This window comes from Penaeus vannamei, chromosome 18, assembly GCF_042767895.1.
Source record: "Penaeus vannamei isolate JL-2024 chromosome 18, ASM4276789v1, whole genome shotgun sequence".
Lineage (NCBI taxonomy): Eukaryota > Metazoa > Arthropoda > Malacostraca > Decapoda > Penaeidae > Penaeus > Penaeus vannamei.
In genome coordinates, this window is record NC_091566.1 from 38,392,307 (window position 1) to 38,412,663 (window position 20,357).

The 20,357-nt window shown below is 34.8% G+C and overlaps 2 protein-coding genes across 2 annotated transcripts in view; one reads left to right on the top strand and one right to left on the bottom strand.

Moving 5' to 3' along the window:
* LOC113803797 (spatacsin) overlaps positions 1–15,046 on the top strand; it is a 19,114-nt gene extending 4,068 nt beyond the window's left edge. The window contains exons 8-27 of the mRNA XM_027354621.2: positions 260–457; positions 681–862; positions 1,813–1,949; positions 2,338–3,526; positions 3,678–3,848; positions 4,561–4,705; positions 5,018–7,372; positions 7,540–7,681; positions 7,985–8,083; positions 8,273–8,382; positions 8,664–8,805; positions 10,330–10,485; positions 10,768–10,910; positions 11,115–11,336; positions 11,504–11,601; positions 11,836–11,921; positions 12,520–12,659; positions 13,285–13,439; positions 13,796–13,957; positions 14,197–15,046. Of these exons, the coding sequence (XP_027210422.2) occupies positions 260–457; positions 681–862; positions 1,813–1,949; positions 2,338–3,526; positions 3,678–3,848; positions 4,561–4,705; positions 5,018–7,372; positions 7,540–7,681; positions 7,985–8,083; positions 8,273–8,382; positions 8,664–8,805; positions 10,330–10,485; positions 10,768–10,910; positions 11,115–11,336; positions 11,504–11,601; positions 11,836–11,921; positions 12,520–12,659; positions 13,285–13,439; positions 13,796–13,957; positions 14,197–14,395 (6,231 nt within the window). The 3' untranslated portion in view covers positions 14,396–15,046. The remainder of the gene's footprint in view (positions 1–259; positions 458–680; positions 863–1,812; positions 1,950–2,337; positions 3,527–3,677; positions 3,849–4,560; positions 4,706–5,017; positions 7,373–7,539; positions 7,682–7,984; positions 8,084–8,272; positions 8,383–8,663; positions 8,806–10,329; positions 10,486–10,767; positions 10,911–11,114; positions 11,337–11,503; positions 11,602–11,835; positions 11,922–12,519; positions 12,660–13,284; positions 13,440–13,795; positions 13,958–14,196) is intronic.
* Positions 14,516–19,403, bottom strand: LOC113803798 (regulator of microtubule dynamics protein 1). The gene is made up of 6 exons (XM_027354622.2): positions 19,153–19,403; positions 17,794–17,967; positions 16,576–16,827; positions 16,418–16,473; positions 15,722–15,859; positions 14,516–15,542 (listed from the first exon to the last, which is right to left on the bottom strand). The coding sequence occupies exons 1-6, from the start codon at positions 19,264–19,266 to the stop codon at positions 15,389–15,391; spliced, it is 888 nt and encodes a 295-aa protein (XP_027210423.2). The 5' UTR covers positions 19,267–19,403; the 3' UTR covers positions 14,516–15,388.
* Between the last annotated feature and the right edge of the window lie 954 nt (positions 19,404–20,357).

A 20,357-nucleotide genomic window follows, 5' to 3' on the forward strand; every position in this document is an offset into this window, starting at 1 on the left:
CCAGGGCAAAATCATTCTTTCTAGTAGCAGGTTCTCAGAAAGTTAATGTCTTTTTTTAATGCCAATCTACTATTTGTATGTGTGCACATCTCCGTCTGTCATTTTGCTTGTATCAGTGTAATTGCAGATGCAGTACATAATGACTTGCTTGTTCCTATATTTTTACATAAAATGTGTATTGCTATGTGAATAAATCATATAATTAGAATATTAATGAAAGGAATATATAATCTTATACATTTTCCTTTCTTTAAAAAAGGTATGGGGAGAGAAGCCCATGAAAGAGATTTTAGAAGATGCACTACAAAGAGGTTTGGTGAAAGCTGCAGAGTCCTACCTGCAGCTGAAACCCTGGGTGTATGGTGCTGTCACAACTAACATGGTCATTTCAACCTGCATCGACATAGCAAGACAGAAAGAAACTGAAAATTCTAAGGCTGAAATTTTAATGAACATGGTATGTTTCTATTTGATGTTGGATTTCTTTTTTAGGAAGAAAATGTATAGACAGTTTATATAAGTACAAGAAAAAGACATGAGAGTTTAAGCACAGTTAGAAACATCTCTTATTTACACATATATTGTTTTATTATCATTATTATTGACAGGATGACAGTTAGAAATATCTCTTATTTACATAAGTATATATATTGTTATATTATTATTATTGTTATTGACAGGATGACTGTTACAATGAAGCACTAAAGCAGATTTTGCATTCAAGTGATGACCTCTTTGAAGTACAAGTACTTGGTACAGTGTTAGGAGCAAGGAGCCTTCTCAGTGTTGTGGAAACCCATGCTGTTAATCTGGTTATCAACATACACAGAACTTTGCCTGATCTCTTGACTCTACCGCCACAGTAAGTCGTGCTTTTTAGTGTGTGACTACTTGAACGAGTGCAAGAAAATTATTCTCATAATATTCTGTGAGTGTGTATAGGCACATTACACTGTTATGATGTTTGGTGTGCAAGTGTAAGAACATTTTATTCTTTTGCTGTTTTATTAATGAATATGATAGTCATAATGAATGAAAGTCATACTCATATAGTACTTGATTAATTGAGTGCAAGAATATGTTATGGTATTTGATTGGTTTATCTCAGTATCTTATGGCATTTTTTTTTAAATTTCATTAGCCTTTTAATTATGAAAAATAACATTGGTTTCATTCCAACAGAAAACCATAAAGGTTAATAGGAATAAAACGTTTTGAAAGGGAAATATATTATGAAAGTATAACACTAAGAAGGAGACACTATAGATGTGATAGAATGAATATGCTTATGATCTGCAGAATGTGAAAGATTTAGTAGAGGATAAAATATGTTATGTTAAAAAGAGTAAACAGATATGCTGCTTTTAAATTTTAAGGTAGTTGGTCATTTGAATATAGAGAAAAATGTATTTATTCTGAAAATGAGAGAGGACTTGCACTAAAAAAAAAATAATAATGAGGTGAATTCTAAACCAGAAAATTTTATTTTGTGAGAGCATGAAATTATAAGGTAAGTAAACCACTGCTATACACTGGATTAATCAACCAGTTTATGTTTGATGTTTGAACATTTTGATAGGCAAGTGCTGTGATTTCACTTTTAGCAGCGGCAAATATATTTATACTTTCTTGAATGTCAAGATCAGATCTATTGTCATAATAACATTTACTTTGAGTAGAACGATTTTACAAATTATTTGGTAAGTTGAACTACAGTACTGAAACAATTAAATATGCTCATTTCGTTTGTGAATGTAAAGTCTGTATGCAGAAATTTATTGAAGTAGGAACTGATGCTTTCTTTTCTTTTAGGGTTTGGACAGAACTTGTAAAGTTAGGTGATGCCTCGGCTGATGCTGTCACTGGACCAATGACAGTGAAGCAAGTATCACAGTGGACTCCCCTATCCATGATGCTGGTGATGACTGACCTTTATGCCTGTACTGCAGGTAAGACTGTTTGTGTTCCTTATTGTTGTAATTATTTTGTAGTTATTGTTATCATCATCATCATCATCATAGTTGTCATCAGTTTTCCTTACAGAAGCATTTTCATTACTTCACATCATCATCTTCACAGTTATCATTATTTTCTTTCGTGATGCTGATAATTGCAGGGCATTTTTATATGGTATTCATTTTTATTATTTACATTTGGATATGGCATACATTGTCTCCTCAGAGCAACACAAAAAAGTCATGAAAGCAGCAAAATCTGGTAAAAGTGTAGATATTAAATCCAGATTGATCATGAACCATATCAAAGATTTTGGTGATAGAACAAAATTAATAGGCATATTATTTTTTCCATACTATAGATATACAATCTGACTTTCAGATCCGGAGATCTTGCAGAGTGTGGATGCAGATGTGATGTGGCAGTATCTCCTCCACCAGCATGACATCAGGAATTTAAAGAAATGGATTCTCTTAGAGTTCAATGGCCAAGACCAAGACCAAGAGGGTGATGTCACACTGCGCGAGGAGCAGGCTTGGTCGGATCCCGCCTACCGATCACCAAGGAGGTCACAGCCAACAACATCAATGCCTGAAACCCTGGGGGAAATCTCTGAAACAAAGCACCTTGGGCCCAACCTTTTCAGTGGCCCACAGTATGGCAGTGAATTTGGATCGTCTCCGCAGTCTCAGGATGAGCTCTCAATTGAGTCTACTTCGCTAGGACCTGGTGATGCTGATACATGGAGTGTCCAAAGCTTCGAGGTCCATGATAGAAGGGATACTTTGTGGTCCGTGCAGCATTTCAAGCCTATTACCCAGAGCATGGTAGATCTTGTTGTCATTGCAAAGGAGGCATTCGTGGAAGTCGTACTGAATATCCTAGCTAGATATGGGGTGTTCATCACAAAAGAGAAGAAAGATCCACAGCTGCTAATGAGGCGCCTGCTTGTGTCAGGAGCTTTTGAATTGGTCTCCAGCTTCAAGGGCAACCACAGCTGTCAGGTCTTAGAGAGGGACATCCACACTACTCTCTTAAAATTCTTTGGAGACAATGACTTTGTTCTCCCAGCATATGACTATGTTGAACACTTCTCACCAGATGGAGGAAATGAACTCCTGGTTGATCTTGAAATGCCACCCTGGGCTAATCTGATTGTTGCCTTCAGGAAACTAGGTGAATCTCATTCAAAAGACACTATCTATGATCTGAGCTTAAAGAATCTTTCCCTCTTGAGTGAAAAGTGTCAAAACCCAGAAGAATTGCACCTTCCTGCATTTCTTACCATGCTCTTTGCCCCATCAAGCTCGCTGGAGAATTTCATCACATGCAATCCTGACAAACTAGAGGCCACTGATGAAGGTGAAATTTCATCTTTATATGCCATCCTATCTAAACACAATACCACACCAAAGCAGGTGATAGAGGGACTCTCCCTGAAGTATCCATATTTAGAGAAGCTGAAGAAAAAAACAAATGAGGCCACATTGGATGTAACTATGTATGATCTCTTGTGTGGGAATGTTCCTTATGACATAGCAAGACTCTTCACATGGCAGCCAGGGAACAAGTGAGTAATTCCAGTCATTAGGGTTTTATGATCTGGAGTATAAATTGAGATTTAGAGTAAATGCCTTGATAACTTGATATGGTTTTTAGGATTTTGTTATTTTTACTATCAAAATACAATTTGTTATCCTTTTTTTCTCTCCTATTCTCAGGCAAGGTTATGACGAAGATGGAAAACTTCCTTGTTTCTCAGACGAAGAACTGATCAGCAATTATGGTCTCCAACACTCCCTGGATTTCATGTATTACCTTAGAGAAGCCAGACCCACATATGCGTGTGCAGCTATAATGACAAGCATGTATCTAAATAAGTCAAAGAAGAAGTAAGTGTTGAATTCAGACAGTTCTCAACTGTAATTTATTTCTTCATTAGCATGGTTATGCAGTGTATTATATTTTAAGTATGCTAAATAATGTAGGAATTATTGCAGATTGAGGCATATGTATTTAGATATTCACAAATGTATGTAAATCTTAAAAGTGTTTATCACTTGCCATATTTTTATTTAGCCCGTAAAGACTGCTCCCAAGCCACAAAAAGAAACAATAGGTAGATTTGGGTTTTAATGTTTGAAGGTCTCAATTTTCACATAAGAAAATTTATGTATATCAGATAGTTGCCCAACAGTAGAATAGCAAAGTTGAAAATATTACCTCTTGTATATGAGTGAAAGTGGGGAAAACATAAAGTAAGTAAAGCAGATATAATGAAATAAAGCACATGTCATCTAATTTTTCATTTAATAAATGATTCATTAATGTTTGTATATAAAATACAGATGATAATGCAAAATACTGGCCCAACAATTTTAGAGACCAAGTAAATGAAGGTAAAAAGGAGAGGATCCTCGGGGAAAGAGTCAGGGAATGGGATGGTGTGTGTAAACAAGCATTTTTTCCTTGTTCGATGATACCAGTTACATTACAGAATTCTAACACTGTATGCCATCTTTGTTTTCATATGTAAAATTGTATTCTCCTTGATATTTTTGATACTGTAGAAAAGTTAATTTTTCACTCACCCAACTGACACAGGGTTGAAGATGTGAAGGGTGCCATTTATGGGCTGGCACTTGGCTGTTGGCCTGACCGAGCCATTTCTGCTGCTTGTGTTGCCGTACTGCTCATGACTGGCCTTCCTGCTAATCCACTGAGAACAATCTTGGCAGCAGCTTTCCAGGTAAATGTTTATTTCATTTCTTATCTTCTATCATTCAAATTTGGTAAGATTACAAATCAGTGAGTCAGTTGAAGGGTCTTGATGTACTCTTATCAATAATGGTAAATTAAAAGATTTGATTATTTTTGATATATTAAAGAAAGTCAAGATTTGTGTTTTCCCCTATATATATTCTAGCTTCTATTTTTTTTTGTTTCTCTAATTTATTACAACTGGTAATTTTTCCTCCTCAGATTTAATGTATTTCCTCATGCTTCACTAAACATTTTGTTCACACTATCATTCTTAATGAAGTGATATTTTCCCCTTCAGATTTTACAAGCTAGAAATGAAAGCTGTGCCAAGTTAAAGTGGGAAAAACGCCAAGCACAGGAGCATTTAACCACCACTGAAATCAAGGACCTTCTTCACCAGCTCTGTGAAGTCAGCACACGAGTCACAGCAGCAAAGATGGTACTGAAGATGTTGGAGGATTGCGTCATGATGGCTCTCATGGAAAAAGCCAAAGAGGATCAAAGTGCATTGAATGAGAGAGCAGAGAAAGAGGATACCAAAAAAGACGATAGTACAGACAAAAATAAGTTATCAATAGAGCATGTACAGACATTCATGGAAGGCATGAGACTTTGCATGGAATTCTGTTGCATATATGAGCTTCCATGGCCAACAAGGCTTCTGAAACACCTGGCTGAGTTGGATCAATGGTTGCTTTTCCTTGCATCAGCACAGATCTACAAGTTTCCAAGAGATGAGGTGCTGAAAGCTGCTGAGTCTTTCCGGAGTATAGCTTTACGGGAACATATGTTGTTTGCCCTAACACATATATACTACTACCGTGAGGGTCGTGAACCCCGTGAGAGGTCTAGAGAAGGGTCTCGCAGGACTAGATCATCATTGTACTCAAGAATTGGCATCAAAGTCAGAGAAGATTCACTGTCACCAACTCAAAGCAGTGATGAGAACCCAAGGAGTACAAGCCCAAGTGAGCCAGAGGTTTCCATTATTGACGATGCTTTGTCATTTACAACAACAGAAACATGCCATGATTTTGGAATTGATTCATGGTTGTCATATCGACATAATGATATTTACTCTATTCTCCTGACTTGTCATCAAAGAGAAAATGCAGCTTCAGAGCTTGTCACTGCAGCAGTTGCTTTAAATATTCCTATATTGTGTGTATTTGCTGCTTGCTATGAGAGACATAATGTTTTTACATGCTTGTCAGTCTGGTTGTACACACAGCTACCTAAGGCAGCCAAGAAGACATTGCATCAACATTTGATCAAAAGTGAAATTTACATGAGTCTTATTAATGACAATTCAAAGTTAAAACAACCAGAGGGTAACTGCTGTCGTACATGTGATAATAATGTTCTGCAAGCACTTCAAGATGATTTGAAATGGATCCTCTTAGCTCATATATCAAAAGGATCTGTAGATGTAGCTGTTGAAGGACTAAAGATATTCCTTCCTAATTCCCCCATTTTATCCCTGCTTTTAGCAATAAAGGAAGTGAATGGAATGTGCTGCAAAGAAAAGGTAGAGAAGTACCTATCTGCTTCAGCTTCAGCATTAGAGAATGAAATCTGTCTTGAATCATATGCCGCAAGTGGTAGAAGAGAATGGTCAACAAGAACCATGATTGACATCATTGGCAAAGCCCTTGATGAATTCATAACAAATAGTCATTTGCAGTGCTACTTTTTATCTGCTATAACTGCAATAAGTCAGCAGCCTCCCTTCAGTAGCCATAATGTAAACTGGACTTTGATTGGACAGCTTTGCAAGGCTTTGGGCTCAGTGAAACATCAAGTGACTTTTTTGGATCTGCTTTGGTGTTTTGAGACAGGTGAATTGAAGACCTATGCTAATAGCATTGTCTCATGCTTAAGTGAAAATAGGTATTTTTCAGAGGCTCTTTCAGTGTCACAGCTAACATCTCTGCCAATATTTACAATAGTGTGTGCCCAGCTGCGAGCAGAGTTTGAGAAGAATCAAGGCACTGTTATAGAAAACTTGTCAAACTTGGAGGATTACCTTGCCAAGAGCCATAAAAGGCTTTGTCAAGAATCTGTGCCTCCTGAGCATGCTGCAACTTGTTTCATTTCCATAAGCAAGGAATTGAGTGATCCTGCCATGAAATACCTTTGCTTACAGTATGTTGTAATATGGGTAAGTAAGGAAGACATCCCAGCTGATTTAACAGATATAAAGGAAAGCCTGGAGTGTGAAATGTGGGAATCCTACATCCAAGCTATCCTTAATAAAGAAAGTAACTTATCGAAGGGAATGATTAAGCCTCCATCTCACTTGGGCGTTTGGCCTTGGGAAGGGCAAGACGGCACCAGCCCCCTTGACCGCAAACTCATAATCACATCAGCAGAATTGAAGAGCGAAATAGTTCCACAACTGGTTAGTGAGGATAAAGAGCTGAAACACAAATCCCAAGATACAGCATCAACAAAGGAAGGAGACCTAGGCTCACCAGATAGAACAAGAGACATAAATAATGACACTCCAGGCAAGGAAGAAGAAAGAGAAGGAGAGTCCCAGAGCAAGAATGCAAGAGACAAAGCCACTCAGTACCTGGTGGATATGTGTATTGATGAAGGAATGCTTAGTACAGCTTATAGAATACTGGTATTCTTTCACCAGTCTAATAGAGTAAGTTGTATCTTCATTGTAAGTGTTCCCTTCATAATTCAATCATGCTTATGAAGCATGTAAATATTCGTGCTAACAATGTAATTATATTTTTGAACTATGAAAATTTACAACAGATCATTGGTATAAGTAATTTGTATCAAGTTTATTATAATACCTAATTACAGAACATGGAAACTTTATTATCACTGCTGGGTTTGGCTGATGGAAGTGAAGTTGAGGAGGGAGGAGGAGAGGAAAAAGAGGCCTGTGCAGAGTTTAGAAGAACCTCACCCCCTCAGTCTGTGGGAAGAAGAGGACGAACGAGAAGTTAGTTGCATTTAATGATAGAACTGCATAGAGAATTACATATCTAATGCTTCCAAAACCAAAATTTATTATTCTTGTTTAGGGAACTCTTATTCTAAGTAATCAGGGACTAGTAATTTTTTTGTGTGGTTTTAATTTTTTGTATATGATTTAAGTTACATAAATGTTGTCTTTTGACATTTATGGATGGTGAGCTTTTCATTTCTTTAGTAGGTTATGATAATAAATGGTACATTTTGGAGAGGTATTAGAATTAAAAGAATAGTTATATCAAGACATTAAAGAATACTTCATCCTTCACAGGTCGTGGTATTAGTGTTTGCAGTGGTCTGAGTGTGATCTCCCTCGACCCTGAAGATGAGATTGGATTGAAGACTCCAACACTAATTAAAATGTCCACAGGTATAGCAAAACAGTTTGTAAAGTCCAGACCACATCTTCCAAGTTATTCAAGTTCCATGAGAATCTTCCTTTTTATTTTAGCCTTATATTTGTTTTGATATGATTAGACATCAAATGGTTATATTCTTTTTGGTAGTTTGGTAAAGAAACTTAGATATATGGTGCATTGAGTAATGCATTTGTTTTTAGAGTTGACTCATGGAAGAAATACAGCTGAACGTATTGTGATGCTGTACAGAGTTGCAGCAGCTTTGGATCTGTCATATGTCTATGTCATTCACCATCCTACTCCTATTACTGTGAGTGCCTTACAACTCTTACTGTTATTTTTGCTATTAATACAATCTGACCATATCATACTATATATTTCTTTTCTTTTTTTATAAGAATTAGAATATGTCTAGCCAAGATATAATGAAGTAATCTGAAGGGCATTAAACATCAGTTTATTGCCTGGTAATGTGCATATACAGCTTATGAACAAGAAACATAAAATCTACACTTGTGAACATCAGATCTTAAAAGACTGCTCTGAAGAATATGATAACATTAACATTAAACTTTCTATCCCCACAAAAAGTTGGTATCGCTGGTCCTACGGTTGAATGTAGGTGGAGTCATACAACTGGCGAGAGATTTGATTCATGCCCTCCCAGTACCTCAGTCTTCCATAGCATCCTTTTTATGCGAAGAAGCTGTAGCAACTATTACTGCTGGGCCTAGTAAGTAACACCTTATCCAATTAATGATTTGAGAAGTTTTAATTACTTTATAGTAAAGTCATCTAGCTGATATCCTTACAAATAATATATCTATCTATCTTATATATATATATATATATATATATATATATATATATATATATATATATATATATATATATATACATACATACATACATACATACATACATACATACATACATACATACATACATACATACATACATACATACATACATACATACATACATACATACATACATACATACATACATATATATATTCATATATATATATATATACATATATATATACACATACATGTGTGTGTGTGTGTTTATATATATGAATACATATATATATATATATATATATATATATATATATATATATATATACTAAATATATATATAAATATATATATACATATGATATATATATATATATATATATATATATATATATATATATATATATATATATGATATATATATATATATAGTATATAGTATATATATATACTATATATATATATATATATGTTTACATATTCATATATACCTTAAATATATATACATATATACATACATAAAATACATTATATTTATACATGTATACATATATGATATAAATTATATAATATATACCTAATATGCATTATATATATAAACACATATATACATATATAAAATACATTATATGTATACATATACATATATACATACATAATATACATTATATGTATATGTACATATACATATGTAGATACATAATATACATTATATATATATACATATACATATAGACATACATAATATACTTTATGTATATACATAATATACATTTTATATTTATATACATATATGTATTTATTTATTTATTTATTTATTGTACATAATATACAATATATGTATTATATATATATATATATATATATATATATATATATATATATATATATATATATATATATATATATACAATATATAATATATATATATACCCTGTGCCTAGGATTTCCTGACTTACAATGAAAATACCCATTGTTACCATAAGAAGTTGGGGTGTGTGGAGGTGGAGGTAATGAAAGGGGATCTTGTCTTGCTGGTTTATTTGGGAAGGTAAGGCGTGACCCCAAAGAGACTCCATGCCATGAGTGCCAAGGGCAGAGTGTAATCTCTTGTCCTGTGACTGCTTCTTCTGTCTGCTATGTCTGGTCTGCCTCTGGTGCTCTTCCCTCTTTGCCTGACGAGACGTCCTTATATCCAGCAACTCCTTGTCCTTCTGGCGGAGGTGCTTGGTCCTGATTTTCGGATGTCTGTTCTCCCAGCCGTAACAAAGGGGGCAGTTTGCCAGGATTGCCAGAGAAAGTTATTTGGCTCAGGCATGGTGCCTCAATATACGGAAGGAAGGCAGCTGTTAAGAACCAGGTGCAAGGCAAACCCATCCAGTTTCCATATTGTTGACACCCATAGACTGACTGTACTAAATGAAACACAATATATACTTTACAATTTCTGACAGGTGCCACCCAAAGGGATAGATTGCTGTTATGGGAAGAGTTAGAGACACATTGGTGTGAGATGATAACACTTTGTGAAGATCCCTCATCCCTTGGCAATCAGTTGCTTCTCGTTGGACAACGAATTGGATCTTCCCATCCCGACCAGGTGGAGAAAGGTAAGTGTGCATGATTTTTGTAGACCTTATCAAGAATTTTTGAAGTTCTTTGGTATATAGATTAATATATATATATATATATATATATATATATATATATATATATATATATATATATATATATATATATATATATATATATATATACATAATATGGATTGATAGGTAAACAGATATTCTTTTTCTTTTTTAAATTCTTTCACTGTTTCTCTCTTTTATTTTCTAAGCAAAGATTTGTTTGTTCATCTTATTTTGTACAGTACTTGTATAAATATGTTTCAGTGCACAGCATGAGTGTAGAGTTGGTTATACGAGCTCATGACTGCTTCACGGCTGCATCGAACATGGAGGGTATTAGCACAGTTCTCAGAACAGCATTGGCATTGACAGGATCACTTTTGCAACATTCACAGTGGTCTCTTATGGTAATTTGATTATTTTGATATCATAATTATTTCCTGATATAATTTACATGGAAAACCCAGTTTCAAGCAAGTTTAATGTTACTCAGCAAAAAAATAAAAAAAATTAATAAAAATAATAAAATGAACTAAAATAAAATAAAAGAATAAAATAAAATAAACATCTGTAACAGTACAACTTTTTTTTTTTTTTTCTTTTTTTTTTAGGTACGCCTCTTGACGGGAATAGGAAGATATAGCGAGATGTCTTATGTAATAGATGCCCTGAGGGAACATGACCAGTTTGAGCCACTGCTGGGTCGCGGATCAGACCCTAGGGGCTGCAAGAAAGGCTTAGACCGAGCATTGGTGCACTATCTGCGTTCCAAATACCCAGAAGACACGGAAACTTTGAGACTGGTGGCTCTTCATTTCCTACTTTATTCTGAGGTAAAGCATGTTTCAGAGATTGTGTTTGGGATTCTCAGTTGTGTTGTATTTCTCAATGTATCACATTTATTCTCTTCTTGAAAGACGGTTGTAATTTTTTTTTTTTTCTTTTTAGGGAAAGTTTTTATTTTCTCCATCTTTTTTCACTTTCCCCTCATCATCACCAGGTTGCTGAAATGTGGGCTACTGATGCAGAAAAGGCAGTAGAGAAAGTATTAGAAGCAACTGTTGACTTGGGAGTGTCATGTAGTACTGGTATGACCAGGTAACTAAAGAAGTGTTGTATTAACGTTTAATATAATGGATAAGCAAAGCAAATAATATATATAAGCATGAACTTTTGTTAGCATAATTCATGTCTGTAAATTATAATGTAGTATGACTTTATCATGTTCTTGTTACTGTTGTTATTGTTTTTGTTAGTAGTAATAGTAAACATTTTTCCCTTTTTTTTCTTTTGTTGAGCGGAGATTTAATTTGTTTTCTTGTAAAATTCCAGTCCACCAGTAAGGTCAACCCCTAATAAGAATTCTACTCGTGAGATGTCCACAAAGAATACACCAAGAAAATCAACACCAATGAAAGGTACTTGTTAGAGAATCTTTAACTTGTAATGGGTTTTCATCTTGATAGGTATTCAATTCCTATATTTATTCAGTTCATTGTGGTGGAACATTCTTTTTTTTGTCTATACACCACGAGGAAACAAGATCTTTATGGCAGTGTTTTAACATTTGACCTTAAATGGTACTGTGATAGCCAAGGTTTAAATATACCCCACTTTTAGTGCATGACATCACCATATCTTTACATGCTGGGTCCATTATGGAGGTTGGAGACAGTGGGGTTAGTATATATCCTCATAATCCATAATTATGTGGTAATGAACTGTAAGAGTCTTATGCTTACAGTTCATAAAATGAATCAATGTGGTAGGTTTACATAAAAAAAAAATTAGTGAATAAAGAAAATTACCCATCCTTTGAGATCACAGCCATAAACAAGGTCCCCCTTAATTCATTTTCTATGATATTGGAGCCATCATATGTAAGCCCTGCACATAGACTTAAATTTTTGACTATGGTAATATTCTGAACATTCCTGATTAATTGATCATGTAGTGTGATATATGTAATATATGTTGTATTATTATATTGATATTCACTCAGGCATTTTCCATCAGGATTATCTTCTCCCACTGGTGCTGGTCGCAGTTTTCCTGCTAATGACCAGTTTGACCCAGATTACCTTCACAATGCAGATTCCAAACTATTAGTACAAGCCATGCATAGCTATGCTCATGCTGCCCAATACTATATGCAGGTATGTGCAATATCAGTGCCATCTAGTCTGTGCTTCTACTGATCTTTTTGACAAAACAGAACTATTGTATGCAATATTTGTTTGCCCCTCCCTCTCTTTGGTCTCTCCTCTCCTCTTTTGTTTCTTTCCCCCATCTCCCCTCTCTTCTCTCACTCTTATACTCTCATTCTCTCAGATATAATTTCACTCTTGGATGGACAAGATTGACCATGCCTAACAAAACTAATTATAATTATCAGGTGGTAAAACAGATATGTGTAATTTGATTTAAATATGTGGTTTTATTACCAGAATATTTATGTTTTAACTGTATATTGGCAATCATTACTAAGCAAATTGAAAGTTTAGTTATATTTTTTTGAATTTCTGTGATTTCACATTGTAATATAGGAATGTAGCTAAAGAATCTACAAACCTTTGTTGTTGGGGTGTGAACTCTTGATAAACAATGTAATCAGGAAATTAACATTTTGAGTCAAATGGACACTTGGTCAAATACTATCTCTATCTTCTACTTCAGATTGATATAAACTTTTTAGTTATTTGCAGAGATCATAATATTCAAGACATATTTCTGTCTCAGTCTTAGTAACTTCTGACATTTATTACTTTTCTATTCCTGAAGGATCAACAGCTGGCTACAGCAGTAGAGTACAGTCGGCAAGCAGAACTAGTAGCACTGCAAACAGCCCATGTACGTAATGCTACTTCAGGTTCTGCTCTGAGGTTGCTGAAACTTTCACCGGGAGGAGTTAGATGTGTTACCACTAGGCTCTTAAGGTGAATGTGCAAGCTTTATAGTTGGTACTTTATATTTGATAGAGTTGATAGCCTGGTGAAGAAATAAAACCAGAAACCTCATATGACATATAACTCATACAGATAAAAGCTATAGACAAACTTCAAGATGCCCAATAAGTAGTGTATCTAACACACAGTAATGTATATATATCATGTCCCATTCAGTTTTGAAATAAATCTCATAACCTATGGTCTAAGCTTAAAGGATATCACAGTACCTAAAATTATTCACTATAGATGAAAATATTGTAACCAGTATATTGAAACCATACATATAGGGATATCACAGACTTTCGAAATATAACTATATTATAATCAAGTAAACCTACTTTCAGAGTATGTGAAGCCCAGTTAGTGGGAAGAGCATACAATTTGAGTGTGGATTGGGGAGCAGCTCTCTACCAACAGTTCATAAACAAGGGTGATGAGAACTACCTTACAGAATACCTAGCACACTGCACTCTATCTCCAGAAATTGTGTTAGATGTTATTAAAAAGTAGGTTTCATTATGCTTCAATGATTTTCAAATGTTATTTCAGGTTGAAATGCATGCAAGATTAGCAGATGAGATCACAATACCTCTGATACATTACAATTTAATAATTTATTACTTAGGAAATACAGATTTAAATACAAGTCACATTAAGAATATAATTTTTAACTATGTAAGTAAATCATGAAACAGTTTTCTGATGACATAAACTACATACAACCAACACCCTCATTCTCCTTTAGGTTAGAACACGATGGAGTCACAAAGGAACGGCAGGAACGAGTGGCACTGCTGCTCAAGCATGTCCAAGAGGCAGATGTTGTTTACAGAGTGGCAAGTCAGCTGGGTCTTCGAGGAACGGTTGATGCATGCCTTGCCTCGTCATCTGCTCCTTACCTCAGAGACACAGTCTTTACAAAAGGATTTACGTATGGAAGTTAAAGATGGCAAAACAAAATACAATACATTCTGATTCTTCCCTTGTAATTGAAGTGCTCAATTATCATACTTATACTTATTCGGGTCAGTGTACAATATGAGGTTCAAATTATACTCCGAGAAAATATTTTTCTCCTTTTTTTTTCTAAATTTTCATACATGATTACAATACAAATATTAAAGGTAGTTAACTCAACCTGTTTACAAATATATATCTGATTTTGTTCAATATACTTTTATATATACTTAATAACTTACACTATAAATTTTATGACTGCTACCTCTAAAAAATATATATCCAAAGTTAAATACATAGAACAAGGCACTAGTCAAATGATCATAAAAGTGTATATTTACTATTTCAATTATACTTTTTTTTTTTTTGCTTCTGTAATTAGAGAAGTGTAAATCACTCTAAAAATGATATTTCAAGAAATGCCATTCTGATATATAATAAGAATGTTATATGGATAAATTACTTTCATAGAATAATTAAACTGTTGATAACTAAACATGAATAATTGTTATTTTTTTCAAATCTATACATGGCAGTAAACTGAAGATACAAAAATAATAAAATTATATTTTTTCAGACTGATATCTGATAAACAATGTTATGTAATGTTTTATCACTAAAAATAAACATATTTGGTATTTTGTGTATTAGTATCAGCCTACATACTTATACAACAACTCTGATATGTTTGTGCTACTTTGAGACAATCAAGTGAATGGAAATATTGATAAAAGTGATAAATAATTTTATCAAAATCAGTCAGTCTCCATTCATATGAGTAATTAAATTAACAAAAATAAGCATCACCTCATAGAAACTAGTATGACTGTCATGGTAATTGACTTCAAATGATAAAAGCATGTCTGCCATACTAAAGTGTTCATTTATAAAGAGAAATAGACTATAAAACAACAAGACAAGCTAGTGATACCAAAATACATTAGAATTCATAATGATAACTAATTACACAAGACATGACATTACATTCCCTTTAAAAGTTGAGTTGCTTCGTCCACTGCCTCTTTATCATCGAGAGTCTTTGCTGGATAATCCATGGCGCGAGTCAGGTACTGCTTTGCCTCTTCTTTTTTCCCTAGCATCTGGTAGCATTTCCCAATCATCAACAAGTTTTTACTGTGAAACCATTAAAAAAAAAAAAGGATCATTAAGGTTGATATATTTAATTAGTTCCCAAGACTCTGACATCATTAACTGATTAATAAGCCAAAGATAATAACCAGTATTCATATATCAATAACTTGGGAACATAATCCATGTGCAACAAACAAAAAACGAGATCTGTTGCTAGTCACCTATAAAAGTTGGGTTCCAGTTTCTCTGCATGTAAGAACTCTTCCAGCGCATCTTCATACGTTCCCGAGGGAGGTGTAGCAAATACAACAGAAGCAATCTTCCTCTGGTACCATGGGATGCTGGCTATACTGTAGTACCTGTAATAAGTATGTTAGAAAATTGTTATAGAAAGTTGTTATAAAAGAATATAAAATGAAAATATATATATTATTGATTTTGTATATAAAAAATGTGCCACGGCAGCCTAGACTAAAAAATGTTCAAAGGTCAGACAAAGGTTATTACTACAAATAATTTGATCTTTTCAGAAATACTTCTAATAATAATGCAGCCACAAATCAAAGCAACAAGGCTATCAGCACCTTACAATTAGTAGTTTATACAAGATGATCTAATATATTTATGCCACTCATTATTTCTCATCTCATGGAAATTACATTCAGCCATGAATTTTCATCAAAATGATAAAAAGTTTCAAAAGAGGAAAGTAACAGCAATATGTTGAATTACTTACATAGAAAATCACAAATTACAAAACAATGAACTGGACAATCTCACCCTTTTCATCAACTATGACTCTTTAATTGGTGATGCTAGTCATTTATAAATATATTTCTCTTATTCTTTTCTCTTCAACTTTCCTAAACTATACTAAAGTAAACTATCACAATACCAGTTACTTATATGCAACTTACCAATATCCTAGGAGATATCTAGAGGTTCCATCGGTAGGGTTCAATTGACAGGCTTTCTGAAAACCAGTCCAAATTGTATCATTATAATGACCACCATACTAATACTTTCCAAAACCATGACAGATATAATCATTAAAAAAGAACTGTCATCAATATACCTCCATGTGATGTTTAACATTGTATGACTGTGATATCCTAGCTTTCGTTCCTTCATATCCATACACATAGTCAATAAGAATGGACATCCACTTGTGGACAGCAAAGTTTTCACTGTTGATAGCCAAAGCTTCTTCTACGTAATCCAAGGCTTCTCTGTATAACACCTTCTTTTCATCATCTGTTTTAGCTGCCTTTGCTTTTTCATATGTGGCCCTTCCCAGTCTCCAAAGAATTTCATCATGTTTCACTTCCTGTAAGAGAAGACTATTAGCAAAAGTGCAGTGTAGTTTCAGCAGTTATATTTCCAATATGAAACAGATGTCAGAATTAGAAATGTTCAGAAAATATGGGTCTTCCTGTTTTCTCTAATTTATGACTAGCTACCATTTTTTAACTCTGCAAATCTCTTTCTTGCTCTTATTTTTACTCTTAATCTTACTTTACTCTTACACATATAAACACATGTGCATGCATGCATGCACCACACATATGCACACAAACATCCATGCACGCATACACTCACATGCACGCACGCACTCACGCACGCACGCACGCACTCACTCACTCACTCACTCACTCACTCACTCACTCACTCACTCACTCACTCACTCACTCACTCACTCACTCACTCACTCACTCACTCACTCACTCACTCACTCACTCACTCACTCACTCACTCACTCACTCACTCACTCACTCACTCACTCACTCACTCACTCACTCACTCACTCACTCACTCACTCACTCACTCACTCACGCACTCACGCACTCACTCACTCACTCACTCACTCACTCACTCATTTACTCACCCACACGCACACACAACACACACACACAATGCACACACACAACACATACACACAACGCACATACACAACGCACACACACAACGCACACACACAACGCACACACACACGCGCACACATACAACGCACATATACACTGCACACACACACGCGCACACACACAACGCACATATACACTACACACACACCGCATATACACACAGCACACACACCGCACATACACACTGCACACACACCGCACAAACACACTGCACATATACACTGCACACACACTGCATATTGCACACACACACTGCACACTGCACACACACACTGCATACTGCACACACACACTGAATATTGCACACACACACACACCGCACACATATACTGAACATACGCATCACACAAACTCAAAAAAGAGAACCATACCTTGTGAGCACTGAGAAGAGCATAAATGTCCTCATACTTCATTGCTTCATACAACTCATCTGCCTCAGCCAAGAGAGTCTCCAGAGTGTTCTCATTTGCTAAAACACTTCCAACATAGAAACCACTTCCAAGGACTCCAAACATGACAGCGCTTGGGATGCTTGTTTTCGCTACCTGAAATGATTATGATAACATTAGTAAGTAAAATGTACATGACAAATTCATTGTATGTCAGTTCACCAGTAATTATACATCAATCAAAATGTATAATAATAAAATAGTCTACGTTTTGTATCCACATTAATATATAATGGTGAGCTAATGCATAATTCACACAGTACCCAGTAAAGCCACACATTACAGATTAACTAAGTAACTATTTCTATGTCTGTTAGCAGCAATTTCCTGAAAAATACGGAATAGTACACTCCTTTAATATATCAATTATTTTATGTTATCCATTACTCACTACAAATCTCAATCTAATTTGAAATATTTTCTAATTGAAGGAATATAATATAGAAATGATCACAAACTTCAAAGAATCTCCGCAGTTTTACCAACTCCTAAAGGACATTCCATGCTTGCTCAGGTGTTGAAACAGGGTGACCTGCATCAATATTCCACAGAATGCTGGGAACTTTTTTTAATGTACAATGTAGATTTTGATCAGATTTTGGTTAATTACATGTCAAATCAATTTCCTCTTTGTAAATTTACAAACACAGACATCTGATATTAGTAGTTGTTTCTTGTGCTTAATTTGGTAGCAGTAAGGGAGCAGCAGCCTACGACCATACTGGAATCAGGATGTTTCCACCATGTACATACAGGCATTGATTTTTTTCCATACATAGGCATACACAAAGCCTGAAACTTCCCATATTACCACATACAGGCCAACAGCATATACAGTTTACAATGAGCCTGTGTACTGTACACTGACAACACTATGCGTGGCTCTCTGGCAAAGGCCATTAACTTCTCTTCTTAGATTCCAAGGTCTTACATTTACATAATCTTACAAAATGAAATGTAGAGCTTTAAACATGGCTTGTTTTTCCGCTCTATAACATGGCGATGTCCATTTCTCTCTATCTATGCGCGTCCGTCTCCGTAACCTCTACCGGACTACCTACTGGCATGAGAAAAATATGGCAAACGGTTGTGCCTCGACTCCAGTATGGACCTTTCATGTCACCTTACTAATTACCGTGACCAACTATCAGATCTAATACCATCGTTGCTGTAAGCCTCTCTTTAATAAAAACTAGAACAAAGGGAGGGCCTAAGTAATCAACCATTACCAAAATCGGTTCAGTTAACTACGAGCATCTGCTAATGCATACAAGTTCTCACCTTCGCTACATTCCCTGTTACCAGTCGAGAAAAGGATGCACTAGTAACTCTTGTCCTTGCCGTTTTCCTGATTACAGGAAATAAACATTTCCTAATTCCAAATCTTAGAAACATTTTCAAGGGCTAAGACTTCCCTCTGCTTTCTACCCGGTTAAATCAAGTGTCGTTATCTATGAGTTGCTTTTTTATTACGTCTCTTGATAACAAGGAACCTAAACTCAGAATTCCACGGCCAATGTTTGGATCGCTTACACACCGAGACGTTTCGAGTTGCCGAATGTAAATAAAGTAAACTCGATCATTCGTTCCCTTTCCTTCTAATTCGTTGTAAGAAAAACCCACAATGCACAAACTAGATTTATTGATGAAAGTGAGACAACAGTTTCGGAATCGTCCTCGATTCCATCTTCGGGTCGATTCCCGAAGATGGAATCGAGGACGATTCCGAAACTGTTGTCTCACTTTCATCAATAAATCTAGTTTGTGTATTGTGGGTTTTTCTTCCATATTATCAACACGGTATTGTGTTTTTCTTTGCTTCTAATTCGTTGTGGATAAATGACGTAAATACTGTGTAAATTAGTTGAAAGATAGTGTTTTAACCCCATATATCGAAAACCTGATTTGATGAGTTCCTCGTGGTTGTGGTTACGATCATTATCCTTATTATCATCATCGTCATTATCATTACTAATATTATCATTAGTAGTAGTAGTAGTAGTAGTCGTAGTAGTAGTAGTAGTAGCAGTAGTAGTAGTAGTAGTAGAAGTAGTAGTAGTTGTTGTTGTTGTTGTTGTTGTAATAGTATCACCATCATTTCTTTATTATCATCATTATTCCCATTATCATTATCATTTTTCTTATCATCATTATCATTGCTATCATTATCATCACTACGAATACTAGTTTTATAACCATTACTTTTAATATAACTATAATCATTGCTATTAGCATCATTCTCCTCCTCTCTTTATCATTACACTTTTTATTGTCACTATCAATCATTATGAGTAGTCAGTATTATCATTACGATTACCATTATCGTTATCATTACGATTATCATTAGCGCTAATATCATTACGATTATCATTAGCGTTATTATCACTACGATTATTATCATTATTACCATTATCAATATTTTTCAATTATGATCAGTGAGTGTTATCATTATCATAATTATTTTCGTAAATATCATTACCATTAAC

Excerpts from the sequence above, each read along its gene's own strand:
- LOC113803798 (XM_027354622.2), bottom strand. The coding sequence starts at position 19,266 with ATGTTTCTAAGATTTGGAATTAGGAAATGTTTATTTCCTGTAATCAGG. Across the intron at positions 17,968-19,152 it reads TAACAGGGAATGTAGCGAAG|GTAGCGAAAACAAGCATCCC; the intron begins GTGAGAACTTGT and ends TAATCATTTCAG. Across the intron at positions 15,860-16,417 it reads AGATATCTCCTAGGATATTG|GTACTACAGTATAGCCAGCA; the intron begins GTAAGTTGCATA and ends TACTTATTACAG.